The sequence below is a fragment of the Papaver somniferum genome, chromosome 3 (assembly GCF_003573695.1).
Source record: "Papaver somniferum cultivar HN1 chromosome 3, ASM357369v1, whole genome shotgun sequence".
Classification (NCBI taxonomy): domain Eukaryota; kingdom Viridiplantae; phylum Streptophyta; class Magnoliopsida; order Ranunculales; family Papaveraceae; genus Papaver; species Papaver somniferum.
In genome coordinates, this window is record NC_039360.1 from 222,735,363 (window position 1) to 222,752,835 (window position 17,473).

Here is a 17,473-nt window from a genome sequence, read left to right on the forward strand (position 1 = left end):
TCCACTACGCGGTGTGGGAGGATTTGAAGTTGTAAATCTTTCACTTGACGAGCAAGAACTAGAAGCAGTGCTCTTTGATGAAGACAATGTTGATGAGTGATGGGTGAGCAAGATGTTGGAAAGGTTTTATCTATTTTTCTTTTTAATATTCCGGAAAGTATTTATGATTTCTTGCATATTATGTGATTTTTTTGCTAAAATAAATTATTCAATAATAAATAAACATGTCACTACGTATCCCGTATCCTTATTTTTTGGAAATTGACGAATTCCCATATCCGTATCCTCGTATCCGTATCGCCGTATCGTATCCGTGCTTCATAGTCCTTCAAACGTGAGTCAACAAATACACAAGATAATATAGGCTTGTATCTAGAACCATGCTTGATGCTCCAAATGCTGGGGTGAGTTTTAACTACCTCCGCTTACTTTTGGGTCAACAAATACGTAAACTTTTCACCTAACCGTTTCGTACACTGACATTTCTTGGCGCGTCTTCGTTTTTCTCAATCTTTTTCATAAATGCAGAAAATGAAAAAGAAAAGCACATTTATAATTTCCCCTTTTCCTAAATAAATCTCTCTTCACTCTTTTAAGTTCCCCCTTTCACACAGACAGCAACAATCTCTACTCTTGAAACCCTATAATGGAGAGCAACCAAAGTTCGTTTTTCTTTCTCTCTGTAAAACCCTAGCTAGCTAGTTTCTCTAGTTCTGATTTTGAATCTCCTTCTGGATTTTTACATTTTCGTTTTATTTCTCTGGAAAACCCTAGCCAGCTAGTTTCTGATTTTGAGTCCCTTTCAGGTTTTTTAACGTTTTGGTTTTCTGATTTTGCAGCTCCACAAAAACAGCGATATATCGTTGCCAGCCCTGATAAAGATGAGATCAATAGATCTTATGCTCCATGTCTGTATTCTTCTTTCTCAAAACCCTTAAATTTCTCCTTGCATTTTTTGTCTCCTATTTTGATTTTGATTTTGATTTTGAGTTTGAGTTTGACTTGTTTGCAGCCCGAAGATCAGCTTATTTTGATCTTCTGAATTCTGCTTACACAGGGAATCTAGATCAGTTCAAGAGTAAGCTCAAATATACATAGTTTGATTATTTATGAATTTTTTTCCCCTTTTTCTGACTATGTAAGATATTTGTATTTCGTTTTTTTGGTTATTTTCAGTGATAGCTTCAAGGTACGATTGCAAAGGGGATGGAATAGCAATAACGATCGAACGTCTTAAGGATAAACTTGGAAGAGGATCTCTTATTTTTGCTGCTGCTGGAGGAAGTGTTAATGTTTGTAGATACTTGATTGAAGAGTTGAATCTTGACGTCGATGTGAAAGATAATCATGGTAATATCTTTCTTTTTAATGATTTAGTTCTTACTTTTGATTTCTTGTTTCCAGATTCGGTTACTATGTAAATTAGAACTTGTTTTCATAGAAAATAAACTCCTAGAGAGCAGATTTCACTATTAAGAATTGTCCATTTAGTGCTTCATTTTCATGGATTTTGTTATTGATTAGGAAAAAACTGTTTGGTAATTCTGCTAACTTTTAAGTCTCTTATCGTAAATTTTGATCTTATTTATATTATCATTTTGGGGTTGATGGGCTCACCATGCACTATTGTTCACTTTTTGAACTAGAATGGATTGTTCGATCAATTAGATGTTGATATTTTTCCCAACTATATATCCTTGTGAATCATAAAGGGAAACCTCTTTAGCTGAAATAAAAATTTATCTTACAGTTGTTTTTGTTTTTTCAGGTGGAACTCCCTTATGTTATGGAGCTGTGAAAGGTCATTTGAACTCTGTAGAGTATCTTCTTGAGAAGGGTGCCAATCCTAATGGTTCAGATGACCCAAATAGTACATTTAATGCTCCTTTGCAGTATGCTGTGTTGGGAGGTACCTCCCATACCTTTAACCTAGGAACTTATAAAGCTGCCAGTTTCCTATATATATATATATATATGTATGTCTGTGTGCGTGCATGAACTTGTTTATATTTTCCACTTAATCTTAGTAAGTGAAAACAATATGACTCTGTATTAAATGTTGATATTTTCCACTTAATCTTATCCAGACACAGCAGTGGCATTAAATGTTGATATGTTCCCTTAATGAGATTTCCTATCTACTTAATAGACATAGAGACGTGCAAAGATTAGATTAGCATGCAAAGAAGTCCCATCCCTAGCTTATTGATTTAAGATTCTAAACTTTCCCTGCTATCCATATCCTAGTAACTTAATTCGATTTAGACATTTAGTTTATATAACATTCTAGTTTTAGGAACCTATATGTATCCTGTAAAACCATCGACCAAGGCGTCCTTTCATCTTTCGCTTAGCTAAATCTATGCTTTCAAGAGTTTCAATTGTTGAATTTTTAAGAACATGTAATACTTGAACTGTCTAACTTGCCATCAACCATAAGGAAATCATTCTTGTAGATAACCCCTTATGACTGTTTCCGCATACAAGTAAAATATCAGACTGATTCTCTCCTGGTAGGAAAAAAATCCGATTCATATCTTTGCTTTTTTAAGCAAATTTTATGTTGAGACTGTGCTACATACATCCTACAAGGCATGAGCATTTCCTTTAGAAGGTACTGTATGTAAAGAAAATTTTGTTCCTAATATTGTTTTTTGGATATATCCCAGTTCGATAATAATATTTTTTTTAATTTCCGATCTTTTCTTATAGATGTGCGTTATTTTATCCACATTGTTGGGATTTAGTTTTTTTCGCCAAAAATCTCTTGCTGTGAGGCTTTATTTAGATGAGCTTGATTGGTTAAGGCTTAGATGGACTTTCTCGTTATCTTTTTATCCTCCATAAGTTCATTTGTTAGGATCTGTTTATGTTGTTTGGAGTTTTCCGGAGCAGTGGAAGATTGAGGCTTACGGCTTACCTCTTGCCACATAGAGGTGGAAACTCTGTACATGGATATTTACTTTAGGAAGAGTTAGATGTATGCTTTCCTACATGGATATTTACTTTAGGAAGAGTTAGATGTATACTTGAATGCAAATATGTTGGGAATCTCCGTGGTGCTCGAACTAACTAGAGCAATGTAGACTTCTTCCATGCAAGTTGGAAATTTCTACTTCTTTACCACAAAAATAGCATAAAGACGTAGCCTATTTCTTCTGTGATATTTTTTTTTATCATTTTTTTTTTTGCAATTGGACATACAATGAGGCGTGGATTTCATGTCGCTTTATTTGCAGGAGATATAAAGATACAGAAGTTGTTACTTTCAAAAGGTGTTCGCATTAATTTTGTGACTGAATCTGGGACTCCCCTATATTATGCTGCTGTTTTTGACCAGCTTGATTCTGTTAAACTTTTGTTGGATCACCATGCAAATGTAAGTTGACCTCATTTCGACTAAATAAAGTAATAAACAGCCAATCTTTGTCAAATTGTTGATCAACAAAGAAAAATAACAGGGCATTTTAACAATTTTTCTGTTATCTTTTATATAAAGAGAAAGATAAACCTTTCTTGCGTTTTAGAAACTTTATGCAACTGTTTAACTTACTTTTGTAAAACTGACTAGATTATATACTTGAAAACATTAACAGTATTGTGTAGTGCACAACTGATTTTTATTACTATTGGTTTTCCAACTGGGTGGGGTAAATCGATGTTTCTTCCTATATGCAGCCTAACATAGTGGTGCTGGGACTGGTTACACCACTAATAGCAAGTATTCTTAACGATTCACCGCAAATCACGGATCTTTTACTACAGGTACAAAAAGGTCTCAACCTTCTGGACAATCTCTTATTATTTTCCCAGAGGGTTTCTAAGAAATATTTTGCGAGTACAGTAGTAACTATTTATTTATCCACTCACGATGACATTTTGAAGGAATTTACACACTAATTATATCTAGTGGATCTGTTTAACAGGCTCATCCCTTTTATTTATCTGTTTAACAATTTCTAAGTAAAACCCACTGGTAGTAAATTTTTAAAGTTATATTTTAGTTTGCTTCTGAACATCTCTTTTTTTAGTTTGTGCCGTTTTCTTATGTTTGTGTATAGCTCGTTTTCTGGGTTCAAAGATAATTGTTAACTCAACATATGTGGACTGCTACACAAGTTGGTGCTGCACAGAATCCCAGATTGGGAACCCTAAGTACCCCATACCCTGGTTAATCAACCCCAAGTATCATTAATGTGGTTCACATGGATGCAGCGCCCATAATTTACCATTTTACCTTATTGAAAATTACGATGTCAAAAGATGTTTAGCTTTCTGGTCATAGGTGCACATAACTTAGATGTGCTTAAAGTTAATGTGTCTGGTTCATTAAAACTGAAATCCTGAACATAAAGTAAATAAAAGCATAATAATGTGAAAGATAATTTGCTCTGGGGCACATGTAGTGCATTGTCTTCCTAAACTTTTATGTAATTTTTCCGCATATCTTGATAACTAATGAAGTCTTTGTCTTTCTTTTTTTGCATCTATCTAGGCTGGCGCTGATCCAAATGCCGAATCAAGTGGAATTGCTCCTCTGCGATATGCAGTAGATTATGGGCTAACACAATTTATCGTGCCATTACTAGAGGCTGGTGCTGATCCAAATGCAATGGATAATGTACGGATACTTAACCTTTTAATTCATTTCTCTCCAGTTCAAACTTCTTCTGAAACCTATCTGTTCTGCCAAAATGCCCTACTTGCATGAAAACCCATATCTTGAGAATGTAAGTAGCATTCTGGTTGGGTGTGTGTGATTAATTTTTCCACCAGAAATCAAGAGAATTGGCAATACCATTTCAGAGAACGGGTTGACTGGATGTAGGGTATCCTATAATCCAGCTTACATAATCAAACTTTTTTTTTTGTTTTTGAAACACAGGAAGGGATGACCGCAGTGGAAATTGCTGCTAAAAAGGGTAAGAGTAAAATTGTTGAGATTCTATTTCCTGTGACTTCTTGCATTCCAACATATCCGAGTTGGACCATTGGTGGACTTATGGAGCATGTGCATTCTGAGGCTGCCAGAAAGAAGAAGGTACAGAATCTATCTTACACAATTGATGAGTTGACTTGTATCTGTAATTATTGGGATAACTTAGGGTTGGAATTCCTTCAGTTATCGAGGAAAACGGCAAAATACTCCCGTCTGTTTGCACCTGTAGCAATCCTTCACTACCTCGACCTCTATTGGCCGCCGGTCTATTGTCCTACCGCTCCGCTTCATATATGTCATTTCTATCATTTGGCTCTTTCTTCTCCATTTAAAAGATCTACATTATCCATCAAGCGCCAAATTAGTTTATCCACTTCCTAACCTTCTTAGTGCAATACAAAGTCACAGTATTACTGACATACCAACCTGTACAGCTGATTCTAATATACTAGTAAGGCCAGATGGCTCCGCCCAGCATACAAGTCTAGCTGTTATGTCATTTGCATCTATATCAAATACTGCAGGTGCCTGACAATTATTACAGGGATAGCAGCCCCTTATGTTTAGAACTAGAGGTACATTTACAACATTATACAACTCTTAAAACTGCTAACTATGGGATTGTAACATTAATAAGGGCCAAGTTTTATCAAGAATTTTAGACCACCGTATCTCTTATAAATTTAAGAAGTAAGGATTGGAGACTTTATAATGACAAGGGAACAACTAAAGGCTTTAGAGCTCATCTACACTTCTTGGCTTAAATCTTTTGGAAAAAAAATCAGCAGCTCAAAAAGAATAAAGAACACTAAAGGAAAGATAACATGTGTCACGTTATGATAAATCAGTGCTATAACTATCTTTTCACATGTTCTACTCTTTGTTGCTATCACCCCCACTTTACATTTTAAATGCCTTGTACTTCCAGTTTGTTTCTGGATTCTTTAACAATACAAAAATCGAACTTTTTTAAACAGAAGATTTCTGAAGATTCTGAGAAAGTTCTTCAAGAAAAAGTGAAGGGCACAGAAGCTTTTCAGGAAAAGCAGTATTCGTTGGCAGCAATGTGGTACTCAAAGGTATTTAATTGCCCTAAACTTTGAAATCAAATGATCCCTCAATAACATAATGGTAATTAAATGACACTTTACTGGTGGTATGTAGGAGTACACTTTGATGATAATAAGACAGTGATATATAAGTGTAGTGTTTTTTATCAGCTTGCTTTAACCTTCACTTAACCACGTGAGAAACTAAGGTATACATCACAATTTCCATTATACAGTAGAATGACTGTATGCTTGCGGAGTAGGCTTACAGCTGAAAGCTACCGTAATTATGATGTTTAAAAAGTTGACTAGTAGTTATTATGGGTTTCTCAACTTCTGGTCGTGCATGGTTCTATGGGAAGTTATGAACATATTTATGCCATGGTAAAATCAGTTATACTAGTGTAATATGAATTGCAATATTGAATTGCATTATGAAGTTTCCAGCCAGCCAATTTTTAGTGTTAGATTTTGTTTTAATAGTCCTAGTTTCTTACTGTCTGAACTACTTGTTTAATATTTTACGTTTTCATTCTTATAATCCTACTTTTTGGTGATGGAAATGCAGGCGTTGGAAATTACTCCAACAGATGCAACTCTACTATCCAGTAGGAGTGCATGTTATGCGTGTATGCAAGATGGACCTCAAGCATTAAAGGATGCAACTGAATGCATATCTTTAAGGCCTGATTGGCCAAAGGCACACTACAGGGCAGGCGTAGCGCTCAACATTCTGAAAGTCTGTGTCTTTTCCTCTGATTTGCTTTTTCATAATTTCCTAGACAAATCACATTATAATTTATTTGTTGCACTTTTTTATCACAGAGGTATGGTGAAGCAGCAGACGCCTTCTATAAGGGTTTGACGCTGGATCCTGATAGCAAAGAACTTGAAGATGCATTCAGGTTCAGTTTTATCGACCTTTTTGAAGAATTCTATTTCCATGTGTTATAGTTATTAATTGTCTCATTTATTCACCATCAAGGCAGATAATTAAAGTGCTTGGATTCCCATTCAAGTTTGGCAACCTATTCGGTTGTCCAAACTCTAAAGATCCCTTAATTTTTTCTAGATATCACTGTCTCTACGTTTTGCCTATTAGAAACGTCTTATTCCTTTTCCTAAAGAACTTGATTTAGAATAACCACATTTTCAGGAAATGTGATTTACAGAATCATTAGACTCAAGACTCCAAATTTAAAAGGGCTCAAACCTGTCCCCAAACTTACATGGCTAGATTATTCGCTGGTTAAACCCAGTTGAAATCGTGTGATGGGGTTTTCATGCATGGCCCATAGGGACCGTCAGTCAACCGTTATGGCTCATAAACTGTCAAGTGGTGGGAGAAGAAGTGTCAAGAAACTCTTATGATAATTGAATCTGAAGAGAATGTCTATCTTAGTAACAAGAAACTCTTATGACAATTTCCTGTTTTACGACCTGGCATACTTTCTGTTAACTTTTTCTTGTCTGTGCTTTGCAGGGATGCTAATGAAGCTAGATTGAAGTCCGTCCTACCACCATAGGAAGCATAAGAAGATGATGAGAGTAGTAAATTGGCAGTATTATCGTAACTAGAAGGCGTTTTAGTGACCAATCTTTTGTTATAGGCTCCTACTGAAAGGGGTTTCCCTAACATGTAAACCGTAGGGTTTTTTATTCCACTTGGAGTTTATGTTGATGAAGGGCTCTTTTAACTTATTAATTATGTCTCTAGTAGGTGTGTAAGTAAGTTTTAGTTGCTACCTTACTTCTGACATCCTAGATGTTATCCCTGTTTGCCCTTTTTCATTTGTTTTGATGCTCTGAGTTTTGGAATTGAAGGCTTTGATCCTCAGTGTTGAAACATGTGCTTTTTTTTGTTGTTGGTACTGCAATGCTACGGGAGGATGGTAAGGACAATAGTTCGGATATTGTAAATAGGTGTCTACCATGTGTTTGTCTGCCAATCAGGAGTTCTAAGCATGTCTTGTAGGTCGAGTATTAGCCAAACTACACGGTATACTAAAGAACCATAATATTGGGCATACCAAAATCTTTCAAGGCATATTGAATGAAGACAAAAAAGGTTGTTGAATAGCAAAATCAGATAACCCCTTAACCCAAAATTTTTTTAATGGCAAATCTGCCCTTTACGTATTAGTGTTAATAATCTTGATTAGTGATTAAATATTTTGTTTAGTGATTAAGATAATTTTCAGAATTATAAGAGTTGTTTAGATGAAAAATTTGAGGAAAAAAAAATCAAAGTTTTGGTTTGGTTAAGAAGGAGAGAAAGAGAAGGAGAAAGTGAGAAAATTGTAATTCTTGATTCACTGGAGGATGAGGAGGGTCATCATTCATCTAAAAAACATAGGAAAATACACATCAACTACAACAATGATCCAGAAATGGCTGATTTCTTAGATTATGAGAATGATTTTACACCCACTCAAACTCAAGCTCAAACTCAAACACAAACTCAAGATGATGATTTTTATGAGCCAAATCCTGATGATGAATACATTGATGAGGAACCCAATTCTTCTAATACACAGGTACACTTATATCCTATACTTAATCTCACTTCTATAGCTCTCAATTATCAAAAGTTAGGTTTTTTGAATCACGGTTCGGCGAAACAGGTTGAGGTTCGGCTCACATCTATGAGCCGAATCTACCATTGATGAACGATTCGGCTTACTGAATCTGTTTACTGCACGCCGAACCTATAATTTCCAATTCCAACCCTTTTGCTAGACACTAGTTCGGCTTATATGAAAGTTTCATAGTAAGCCGAACAACATCCTGAATATCCCGGAATAGAATCATTACTAATTCGGCTTACATATCCAAAATTGTATGTGCCGAACATAATTTTTTAATTTCTGGGTTGAAATATTGTTACTGGTTCGGCACATATGGAGAATATCGTATCAGCCGAAACCTCTTATGTTCAAGGTTCGGCACATAATTTGATTATAGTATGAGCCGAACATAAATTTGTAAATTTTTGGGTTAAAATATTGTTCGAGGTTCGGCACATATTGAGGATATCGTATAAGCCGAAACCTCTTATGTCCAAGGTTCGACACATAATATGATTATCTTCTGAGCCGAACATTAATTTGTAAATTTTTGGGTTAAAATATTGTTCGAGGTTCGGCACATATTGAGGATATCGTACAAGCCGAAACCTCTTATGTCCAAGGTTCGGCACATAATATGATTATCTTCTGAGCCGAACATGCATTTGTTAATTTTTGGGTTAAAATATTGTTTGTGGTTCGGCACATATTGAGGATATCGTACAAGCCGAAACCTCTAAATGTTTATAGTTCGGCACATAATGTGATTATCGAATGCGCCGAACCTTGTTATTATATTCCCTTTCTAGTGTTTAACCTTGTGATATTCTTTGTAGATCGTGCTTGGACCCATGGAAAATCAACCTGATCCAGTAGACATAATTCACGAGGATACCAAGGATCACTTCCAAAATGATTTGGTATGTAATAACCTTTTGCTTACCTTAATGTTGTCGGAATATTCCAAAGTTTTGCTTACTAATTACTTGTTTTGGAATGAACGTAGATATGGAAAACTAAACCAGAAGTTCTGGATTGGCTTGAGGAACACGCGATGAAGATAAATTGTGTACTAGTTAAAGGACAACAAAGCCGATGGGATCGGTTTGAAATGATTTGTGAGCGTAGTGGAACCGGCGCTAGCAAGGTTAAAAAGGGTACTGTATACGTTGGGAAGACCGGGAGAAAGAATAGGACGAAGACGAAGAAAAGAAATTGCCCTTTCAAGATCGTTTTCAATCTCAAGAATAAGTCCATGAACAAAGAGGATCAATATTGGATAATGAATAAAGATATGGATTGTCGTCATAACCACCCACGTCCCAAAGACCTTCATGGACATGCGAAAGTAGCGCGACTCAAACCCGACGAGATGCTAGAAGTGGATAAAATGACACGAGCACGTTTGCCACCTTCTAGGATTCTTAGCAAATTGAAGGCGGACAACAACAATAACAAGTCGACTATGCAAACTATCTACAATGCAAGACAAAAGATTAGAATACTCAATTTGCAAGGTAGGATGGTGATGCAACAAGTAACCACGACCCCTCTTCTTAGTGGTAGGCTTTTGTCCGGGTTCCTCGGGTCCTTCTCCTTTGTTGATGATTGCATCCCACTTTTTGTAGAGGTAGTTTTGTTCTTCCACGGTCATTGGTGTTTTGGAATCAATTTTGTCCTTCATTTTTTTCAACATCTCCCTACCCGCGGCATTGGTCCTGACACAAGTATGAAAGTTATAAGACTAATTCGGCGCAAGTATGAATCATGTCTTGAAATTTTTATTAGCTTACACAGAGAGTGGATCGGCTCATACCACAAAATAATTATACGCCGATCCTAAATATTCGGCTCAAAACCTATATTGTCGAGTAAGCCGAACCCTGTATTCGGCCCACAACCGATATTGTCGAATAAGCCGAACCTATGATTATGAACTCAAACATGTATTCAGCGCAACATGATATCATATAAATAAGCCGATCCTACACACTTGTAAAATTTATGAAATTTTAACAATGACATTCGGCGCAGCCCTAATACTATCGAATAAGCCGAATCTAGGCTTATGAATTGAAACATTTATTCGGCGCAAAACTAATACTACCATACAAGCCGATCCTAAGCACATGCAAAAATTCTGAAATTCAAACAACATTTATTCGGCACAAAACTAATACTACCATACAAACCGATCCTAAGCACATGCAAAATTTCTGAATTTCAAACAACATTTATTCGGCACAAAACTAATACTACCATACAAGCCGATCCTAAGCACATGCAAAATTTCTGAATTTCAAACAACATTTATTCGGCACAAAACTAATACTACCATACAAGCCGATCCTACGCACATGCAAAATTTCTGAAATTCACAAAACATATTCGGCACAAAACTAACACCATCGAATAAGCCGATCCTAAATATAAGTCTCTGTTTTACTAAGTTCGGCTCAAAACATATTTCAGATATACGCCGAGCCGTTCATATGCACTTTCAGAGTTCAGTTTCAAGAACAGCTCGGCGCACATCTAACATTTGTTTTACGCCGAACCATACCCTGTAACCGCCGCAGAACACATGATTTTGACGAATTAAATCGACCAAAACAATCAAAAACATCAAATATGAGATGGGTTTGTAGAACTAACCTTCTTATTTTCATTTCCGGCGTTGGTTCTTTTTCAATTTCTTCTTCCGATTGATTTTGTGGTTGATTTTGAGTTTGTTCTTCACTCTCTAAATCTTCTTCTTCATGAATAGGTTGTTCAATCGATCGATTTGAACGAGATACTGACTTACGACGATCCATTATATAGTTTCACAAATCGAGAATTAAATTTCCGCGATGAAAAAAAAAGAAAGGGAAGGGTGGAGTTCGGCTGTGGAGAGGAAGAAGAAGAAGGTGAATGAAACTGATTTTAGGTGTAGTTGATTATAGGTTTTGTATTAGGGTTAGGGTTAGATTAGTAGTAATTTAATGAATTTAAGGGCATATAGGTAATTGAACCACCCCATAGGGTACCCCTTATAAGGTCACCCAAGTTAGGGCTAGTCCTTTGTATGCCTTGAAAGTTTTAGGCATGCCCAAAATTGGTGTTCATACTAAATGTCCGAATTGGTCTGAGTATTAGCTTGTTGCATCTGATGGTTCGAACCGGTAGGTTGAGAAGCTAATTATACTTTAGAGAAAAGGTTTGGAACCCTAGGCACATGCAAGCAACTTTTGTACAATGGTTTGTTCAGACCAGAAAGGTTGTTAGGTACTGTAAGCTTCATTATTGGGGTTCCGGAAACTGTGGACTTCGGAGCAAGGATAAGACTTGCGTTGTGAAAATTCCTTCCTCTAAAGGTATTACCAATATCAGTCACTGACTCACTGTTGTCTAATCTTCCTAAAGAATATTGCTGAAGAATGACATCGATGGTTAAACTTGACTAGATATGTCTGGCGGATGTATCAGGGTAACATATAAAAAGAACTGTCGTCTAGTTAAGAACTCAAGTGCAATAAATTTGAATCCAACATACAACGAGATAATATGACAGCCAAAAACATTAACACAGTTATAAACAGCTACTGCCCACAAATGAAGATCTTGTTTTCATGTTCTTGTGTTTCTCTTTCAGTGGGCCAGTAGTACTCGACAACGGTATTCTCCAAGGGCCCATATCGGGAAAATGTTTCGGTAAGCAGAATAGCTGATCATGCAGTTCCTGTTGAAAACTCCCATGATAGCCTGTAGCAAGCAAAAACATAAACAGATCATAATCTTAAGAAATTATCCCAACTTAATACATCTGAAAGGGGATGTTATTAGTTTTTACCAATTGAACAAGGGAATGGCAATGCGGAACACTTATTACCTCTTGAGGGAAATCACCATTCTCCATTTGCGAGTTTATCAGTACCTTTGCTGCACGATGCAGTGGAGTTGCATCTCTCTCGGCCTGTGCCAGAATATTCAAAAGATTAATTACTGCACAGGTAACTCAAGTATGCGTTTCTAGTTTCAGAAGCACAACTAAAGAAAAAGACAGTAATAATTAATAAGCAATATACTGCACGTACCTGCCCAGCTTCAATGAGAGCCAACATAGCCCATCCTGTATTTACCGTGTGAGATTGGTCGCCCTCAAGGTTCGTGTAGACCTGTTTCAACAATCATCCAAAAATTTAGTCACAAAGATTTTATTTTTTTGAGAATGCCAAAGTGACAAGCTTTAGTTTCTGTCACATTGCCAATTCTACAAATGGACCCTCATTTTAATTTATTTTATTTTGGCTTCCGACAGCTGATAATTGCTAAGGGATGTATGCCTTCGCAAGCAAGCGAAAAGTAGATGTTAAATAACAAATCATAACCTTGTTTTGACAAGAGAGATAACTCTCCCCCCAACCACCTGAAGCCACCTGTTTCGATAACAAGAAATTACAAGCTTTACGGATAGCAGAGCAAGTTTTATACGTCTTTCCAGCAGCCACCAATCCTTTTATCCCAAACCAGGTTCCGTAGGTGAAGCAGACACCCCAAGAGCCATACCTATTGAAAAATGAATTATTCAAATACCAGAGAGAATCTTTTATCATGAAACTAAGTTTCATAGGTATCTGAACTTCTACTATTGTTGCGCTTTAAAATGGATGCATTGGAAAGAACTAGAAGAAAGTTAGAGGCAACAACCGTAACGAATAATTCCATTGGCATGAGAATATTAAGAGCAAAATAATCACTAACCATGAACCATCTGGTAGTTGAATACTTTCAATGAATTTAACAGCTTTGGTGATGCATTGTTTTATCTCGTCGCTCCGATGTCCAGGATATAACTTCTTAAACGTTGTTAGTGCTTGAATTGAAGCAGATGTACACTCCACATACCTAGAGAGTATTTGCGGTCAGCATTACATCATGACATTAAACAATGAAGAACATATAGTCCAAGCTTTGATAACTTACGGGTAGTCGATAACAATGTCACCGAAAGTTTCTGCAGGGTTTATTAACTGAAAATAGAAAAGGAAAAATAAGATTACGTTCTCCAAATTATTGCAATTGCATCTAAAACAGAAGGGGCTTAAAAATATGACAACCACCAAAAATGTTTACCTCCAACCAAGCATAGGATCTTGTCAGTTCATATGTTGCAAAACCACCTTCATCATTCTGTTTTTATTGAGATAAGATATATCAGTGATCCACCACGAACAGCAGAACAGGTACATATACAGAAAGATAATAGTTTTTGCATCTTTGTTTTAACACTAAGATAAAATACTACAGGGTCAAGTAGGCTATTATTACCTAATCAGTAGCTATGTTGATATGCTTATAATTTGTTTCAGGAGCAGAAAGATGATTATTTCATCAGTTTGTACTGTAAGGTAGTAGCTAAATTCCATCCTAATTCAAAAGGCACATTCTCCATGGTAATGGGGAAAACAATTTCATACAATTGGAAGTACGAAAATATTTCAGCCTGAACTTCCACTTCTATTTTATTATTTTATTTTGTTTCTACAAAATTGAAACTCTGTGTTTTTGGTGAAGCAGCGATTGCTTTATTCACCAACGATTAGAGATAAACTTACAAAAGAGTTGAGTAGTATGCTAAACATATTTGTAAATTAGGCCAATTACCTGTAGTGAAAGGATGACATTCACGGAATCAAAAAACCGCGAAGCCTCAATTGGCTCACCAACAATTCCTGACGGAAGCTTTGATAACAAGAGAGCAGCCTGCACAAGAACAGGAAAGTTAGTAAGAAGATATCACTGATTACTGAAAGAACTGATTTGTATCTTACCTTTAACCCTTCTGCTGAACAGTCTGAGATAGGCCATCCATGGTCTGCAGTTGAGAAAGGCCATGCTCCTTTGGAAATATGACGATAATAGTAATCAAGATCTCCAGTGCAGTCTGCTAAAACCTTGAAGTAAAGACAAGGCGGTGAAGAAAGTCGTGAGAAATCAGAAATGATTATTGAGATTAAAATATGTTTTATAAAGGCACCCTAGAGATAAAAACCTGTGAGCTTTTAATAAAGTTATGTGCTTTTTCTAAAGTTGGGGCATATTCTTCATAAAGATTCGAAGAGATAATTGCTTGAACTGCAAAAGACGTGTCCCATGCTTGACTTCCATTATATCCCTGCAGGTGGTCATCGCCGTAGTAGTTAGAAATTAATATTTAGTTATCAAGACAACTACAGAATGGGAAAGAAAGTGTCGATTGCGAACTTAACATTCCCTCGAGATGACAGAATAATAAGCAAGATGGTCAATTATTGGTATACTTCAAGCAATGTAAAGAAAGAACAAAAGCAATTCCACACCTGCATTTTCATGCCATCCTCAGCAACCCATAAGTAATCCTGAATTCTTGGAAGGTGCAACTTGAATGCTTCTGAGTTTGGATCTTCTACCCAGCAACACAACATATTTAATACCTGCCATTTAGAAGTAGGCATCAATAGCTTGGCCTGATTTATTGTTCACTAAATTTCTTGTCATTGAAAGAAAAAAAAATGACTATGATAAAATCTCTCTAAAGTCACGGTTATTCAACCATCTACTGCATACCTTGTTAACGGGTCCTATGCATATATACCGTGTATTCTCATCTTCATAGTGGATATGCTCCATTGTTGTATTTAAAGCTTTCTCTCTCAGTCTTTTTGCTGGCCAACGCTGTAAAATAGGTTCAACACCCTTGTGAAGAGTTGCCCAAAGAAGATCCTGTACTAGTGGGTGTGGGTAATATAAGTCTTCCTGCAGAAATATTAGTAAAATATTAGTGAAGAGTTGCTTAGCATCAGTAATTTACCACTAGAAAGAAAACTACGGGATTATAAAAGAGAAAACAATTAGGCACTAGAAACATCACTAACCTTTGCACATAAATTACGCGCTTCATTCCAATCTACTTCATGATAAGGGACAGTAAAGAGCTCCTTCCGCAGAGACAAAACTGTTGGTGTGATGGGACCAACAAACCTTTTCCCGTATAAATATGACATTGGCAAATAAACCATACGGCAGTGACACCACATTCTTCCTGTACAATTATAAAACGTCAATTGGTCAAAATACTTCAAGTTGGTCAGAAGGTCATTTGTAAGCTAGCCACATCCTTCCTTTACAAGTACAACTATTAGCAACAAAATCAACCATCAAGTAACAAACAGAAGAACCACTCCAAGCAAATCAACAGAAGTAGGACACACGGCTTAGTTACAAAGTGTTCATGGAACCCAGTTATATATAACAGATTACAATTTCAGCTGAAAACATATATCATAAATGCTTCTGTGAAGGATGGATAAGTAGAAACCTGGATGGAAAGGCAGAATATAAGGAAGTAACCATATTTCCGGGGGAAGTGGATTGTTACCGGACCATTCAAAAACTCCTAGCACCTGTGACCATTAACGAATTAGTTAAAAAAAAAACTAGAAAATCAACTACCAACTATTTGCCTCTAATTCTAACAGAAAACACAAAAAAGAGGTTGAGTTATGTACTGAAAGCCACATTTTCCCCCACGATGTTATAGCAGCAGCACCACCATGGTCCAGAATCCATTTCCTTGCTTTCTCCAATGCCCCTTCTCCATCGTCAGCTCCTTCTCCAAGCAATCTCATAGTAACATAATTTAGGCATGAACCGAACATTGTACTTGGTCCTTCAATATGTAGACCCCAACCCCCATCCTCATTCTACAACCCACATTTATCATTTCATAGTCATTTGTTTGAGATATGCACACAACAGAAAACTAAATAGTCTCCACTGATTCTAAACAAGTTAAGCCACAGACTAAAAACAATAGAGAATTGGAAAACGTTTAACTCACCTGATGATTGTAAAGATAACGACACATCTCTTTTTTATGCTCTGCAGACAACACTGCATTCAGTGCTCCAGTAATATGTAGAGTAATAATCTGTCCCATAAAACCACCAGAACAGGCATCAGCAGTTGCATAATTCATTCATGAAAGTCGCAACAAAATCTAACTAAAAACAAAGTGAATTACCACAACAACAACAAAAAAAAATGTTTAAACATAGAATTGTAGTTTATAATTACCAATCCAGGCATAAGAAACATGGGACCTCCATAATCACCAGCCCAATGTCCATCATGTGCTTGAATCGATGAATGATAACTAATAGCTCTTCTCAACGTCGTAGTTACTGCTTCCACTGTCACATCTTCTGTATCTTTCACTTTTACTTGCTCTAACAACTCACCACCACTACTCCGATTCTCCTTCGCAAACTGAAAAAGTTTGAAACCGAAACTCAATTGTTGTCACAATAATGCAATTATTGTAAGCTGAAATTGAAATTTAGTCTGAATTTTGAAGAGAAGAGACAGACCTGAATACGCATGAGTAGATCTGAACTGTGTTTCTTCTCGAATCGGTGATTACGGAAAGATTCACGAGCATTTTCGATTTCCTGAAGTTCTTCCGGGGTACCGAGATTTGGATCAAATTCCCAAATTTGTCTGCCTATGTGATTGTTTGTTGTACGGAGCCATTGATTTCCACCTTCAGCGATCTTTAATTTCCACATTATTATTATTGTTCCCAACAAGAATCACTTGAATTTAGTAATTTGATTGGATGATCTAGTAATGAAACTAAGAAAGTACAGTCTCTTTTTGTGATCCAAAATTTTTGAAAAACGAAAGATGAACTCTCTTGTGTACTGCGTGTTCTTTTATTAATGAAAAAAAAACGGAAAGAGTTTTTTATTTAAAAAATTACTTTATAGAGAGATTATCATTTTTTTGATATTTTTTAATAGATAATTTAATTTTTCTATCAACGAGCTCTAGGCTTAAAAGAGGAGCATGGACACTCTTACATGGACAAGGTCGGACAAGATTTGGGCCATTTTCTT

The 17,473-nt window shown here is 36.3% G+C and overlaps 2 protein-coding genes across 2 annotated transcripts; one reads left to right on the top strand and one right to left on the bottom strand.

Annotated features, from left to right (window-relative positions):
- Positions 1–576: 576 nt before the first annotated feature.
- Positions 577–7,831, top strand: LOC113358760 (ankyrin repeat and protein kinase domain-containing protein 1-like). Its single transcript, XM_026602427.1, has 13 exons — positions 577–662; positions 840–908; positions 1,013–1,078; positions 1,177–1,350; positions 1,769–1,909; positions 3,240–3,379; positions 3,679–3,765; positions 4,496–4,621; positions 4,886–5,041; positions 5,917–6,018; positions 6,557–6,727; positions 6,814–6,893; positions 7,472–7,831. The coding sequence occupies exons 1-13, from the start codon at positions 647–649 to the stop codon at positions 7,512–7,514; spliced, it is 1,371 nt and encodes a 456-aa protein (XP_026458212.1). The 5' UTR covers positions 577–646; the 3' UTR covers positions 7,515–7,831.
- Positions 7,832–11,991: 4,160 nt separating this feature from the next.
- LOC113358759 (cycloartenol synthase 2-like) lies at positions 11,992–17,286 on the bottom strand. The gene is made up of 18 exons (XM_026602426.1): positions 16,946–17,286; positions 16,653–16,844; positions 16,417–16,506; positions 16,085–16,279; positions 15,895–15,979; positions 15,452–15,618; positions 15,144–15,332; positions 14,897–15,010; positions 14,590–14,712; positions 14,369–14,491; positions 14,202–14,300; positions 13,671–13,727; positions 13,521–13,567; positions 13,299–13,442; positions 12,926–13,103; positions 12,632–12,712; positions 12,427–12,510; positions 11,992–12,299 (listed from the first exon to the last, which is right to left on the bottom strand). Exons 1-18 carry the CDS (start codon positions 17,141–17,143, stop codon positions 12,186–12,188), a joined length of 2,280 nt encoding a protein of 759 aa, XP_026458211.1. The 5' UTR covers positions 17,144–17,286; the 3' UTR covers positions 11,992–12,185.
- Between the last annotated feature and the right edge of the window lie 187 nt (positions 17,287–17,473).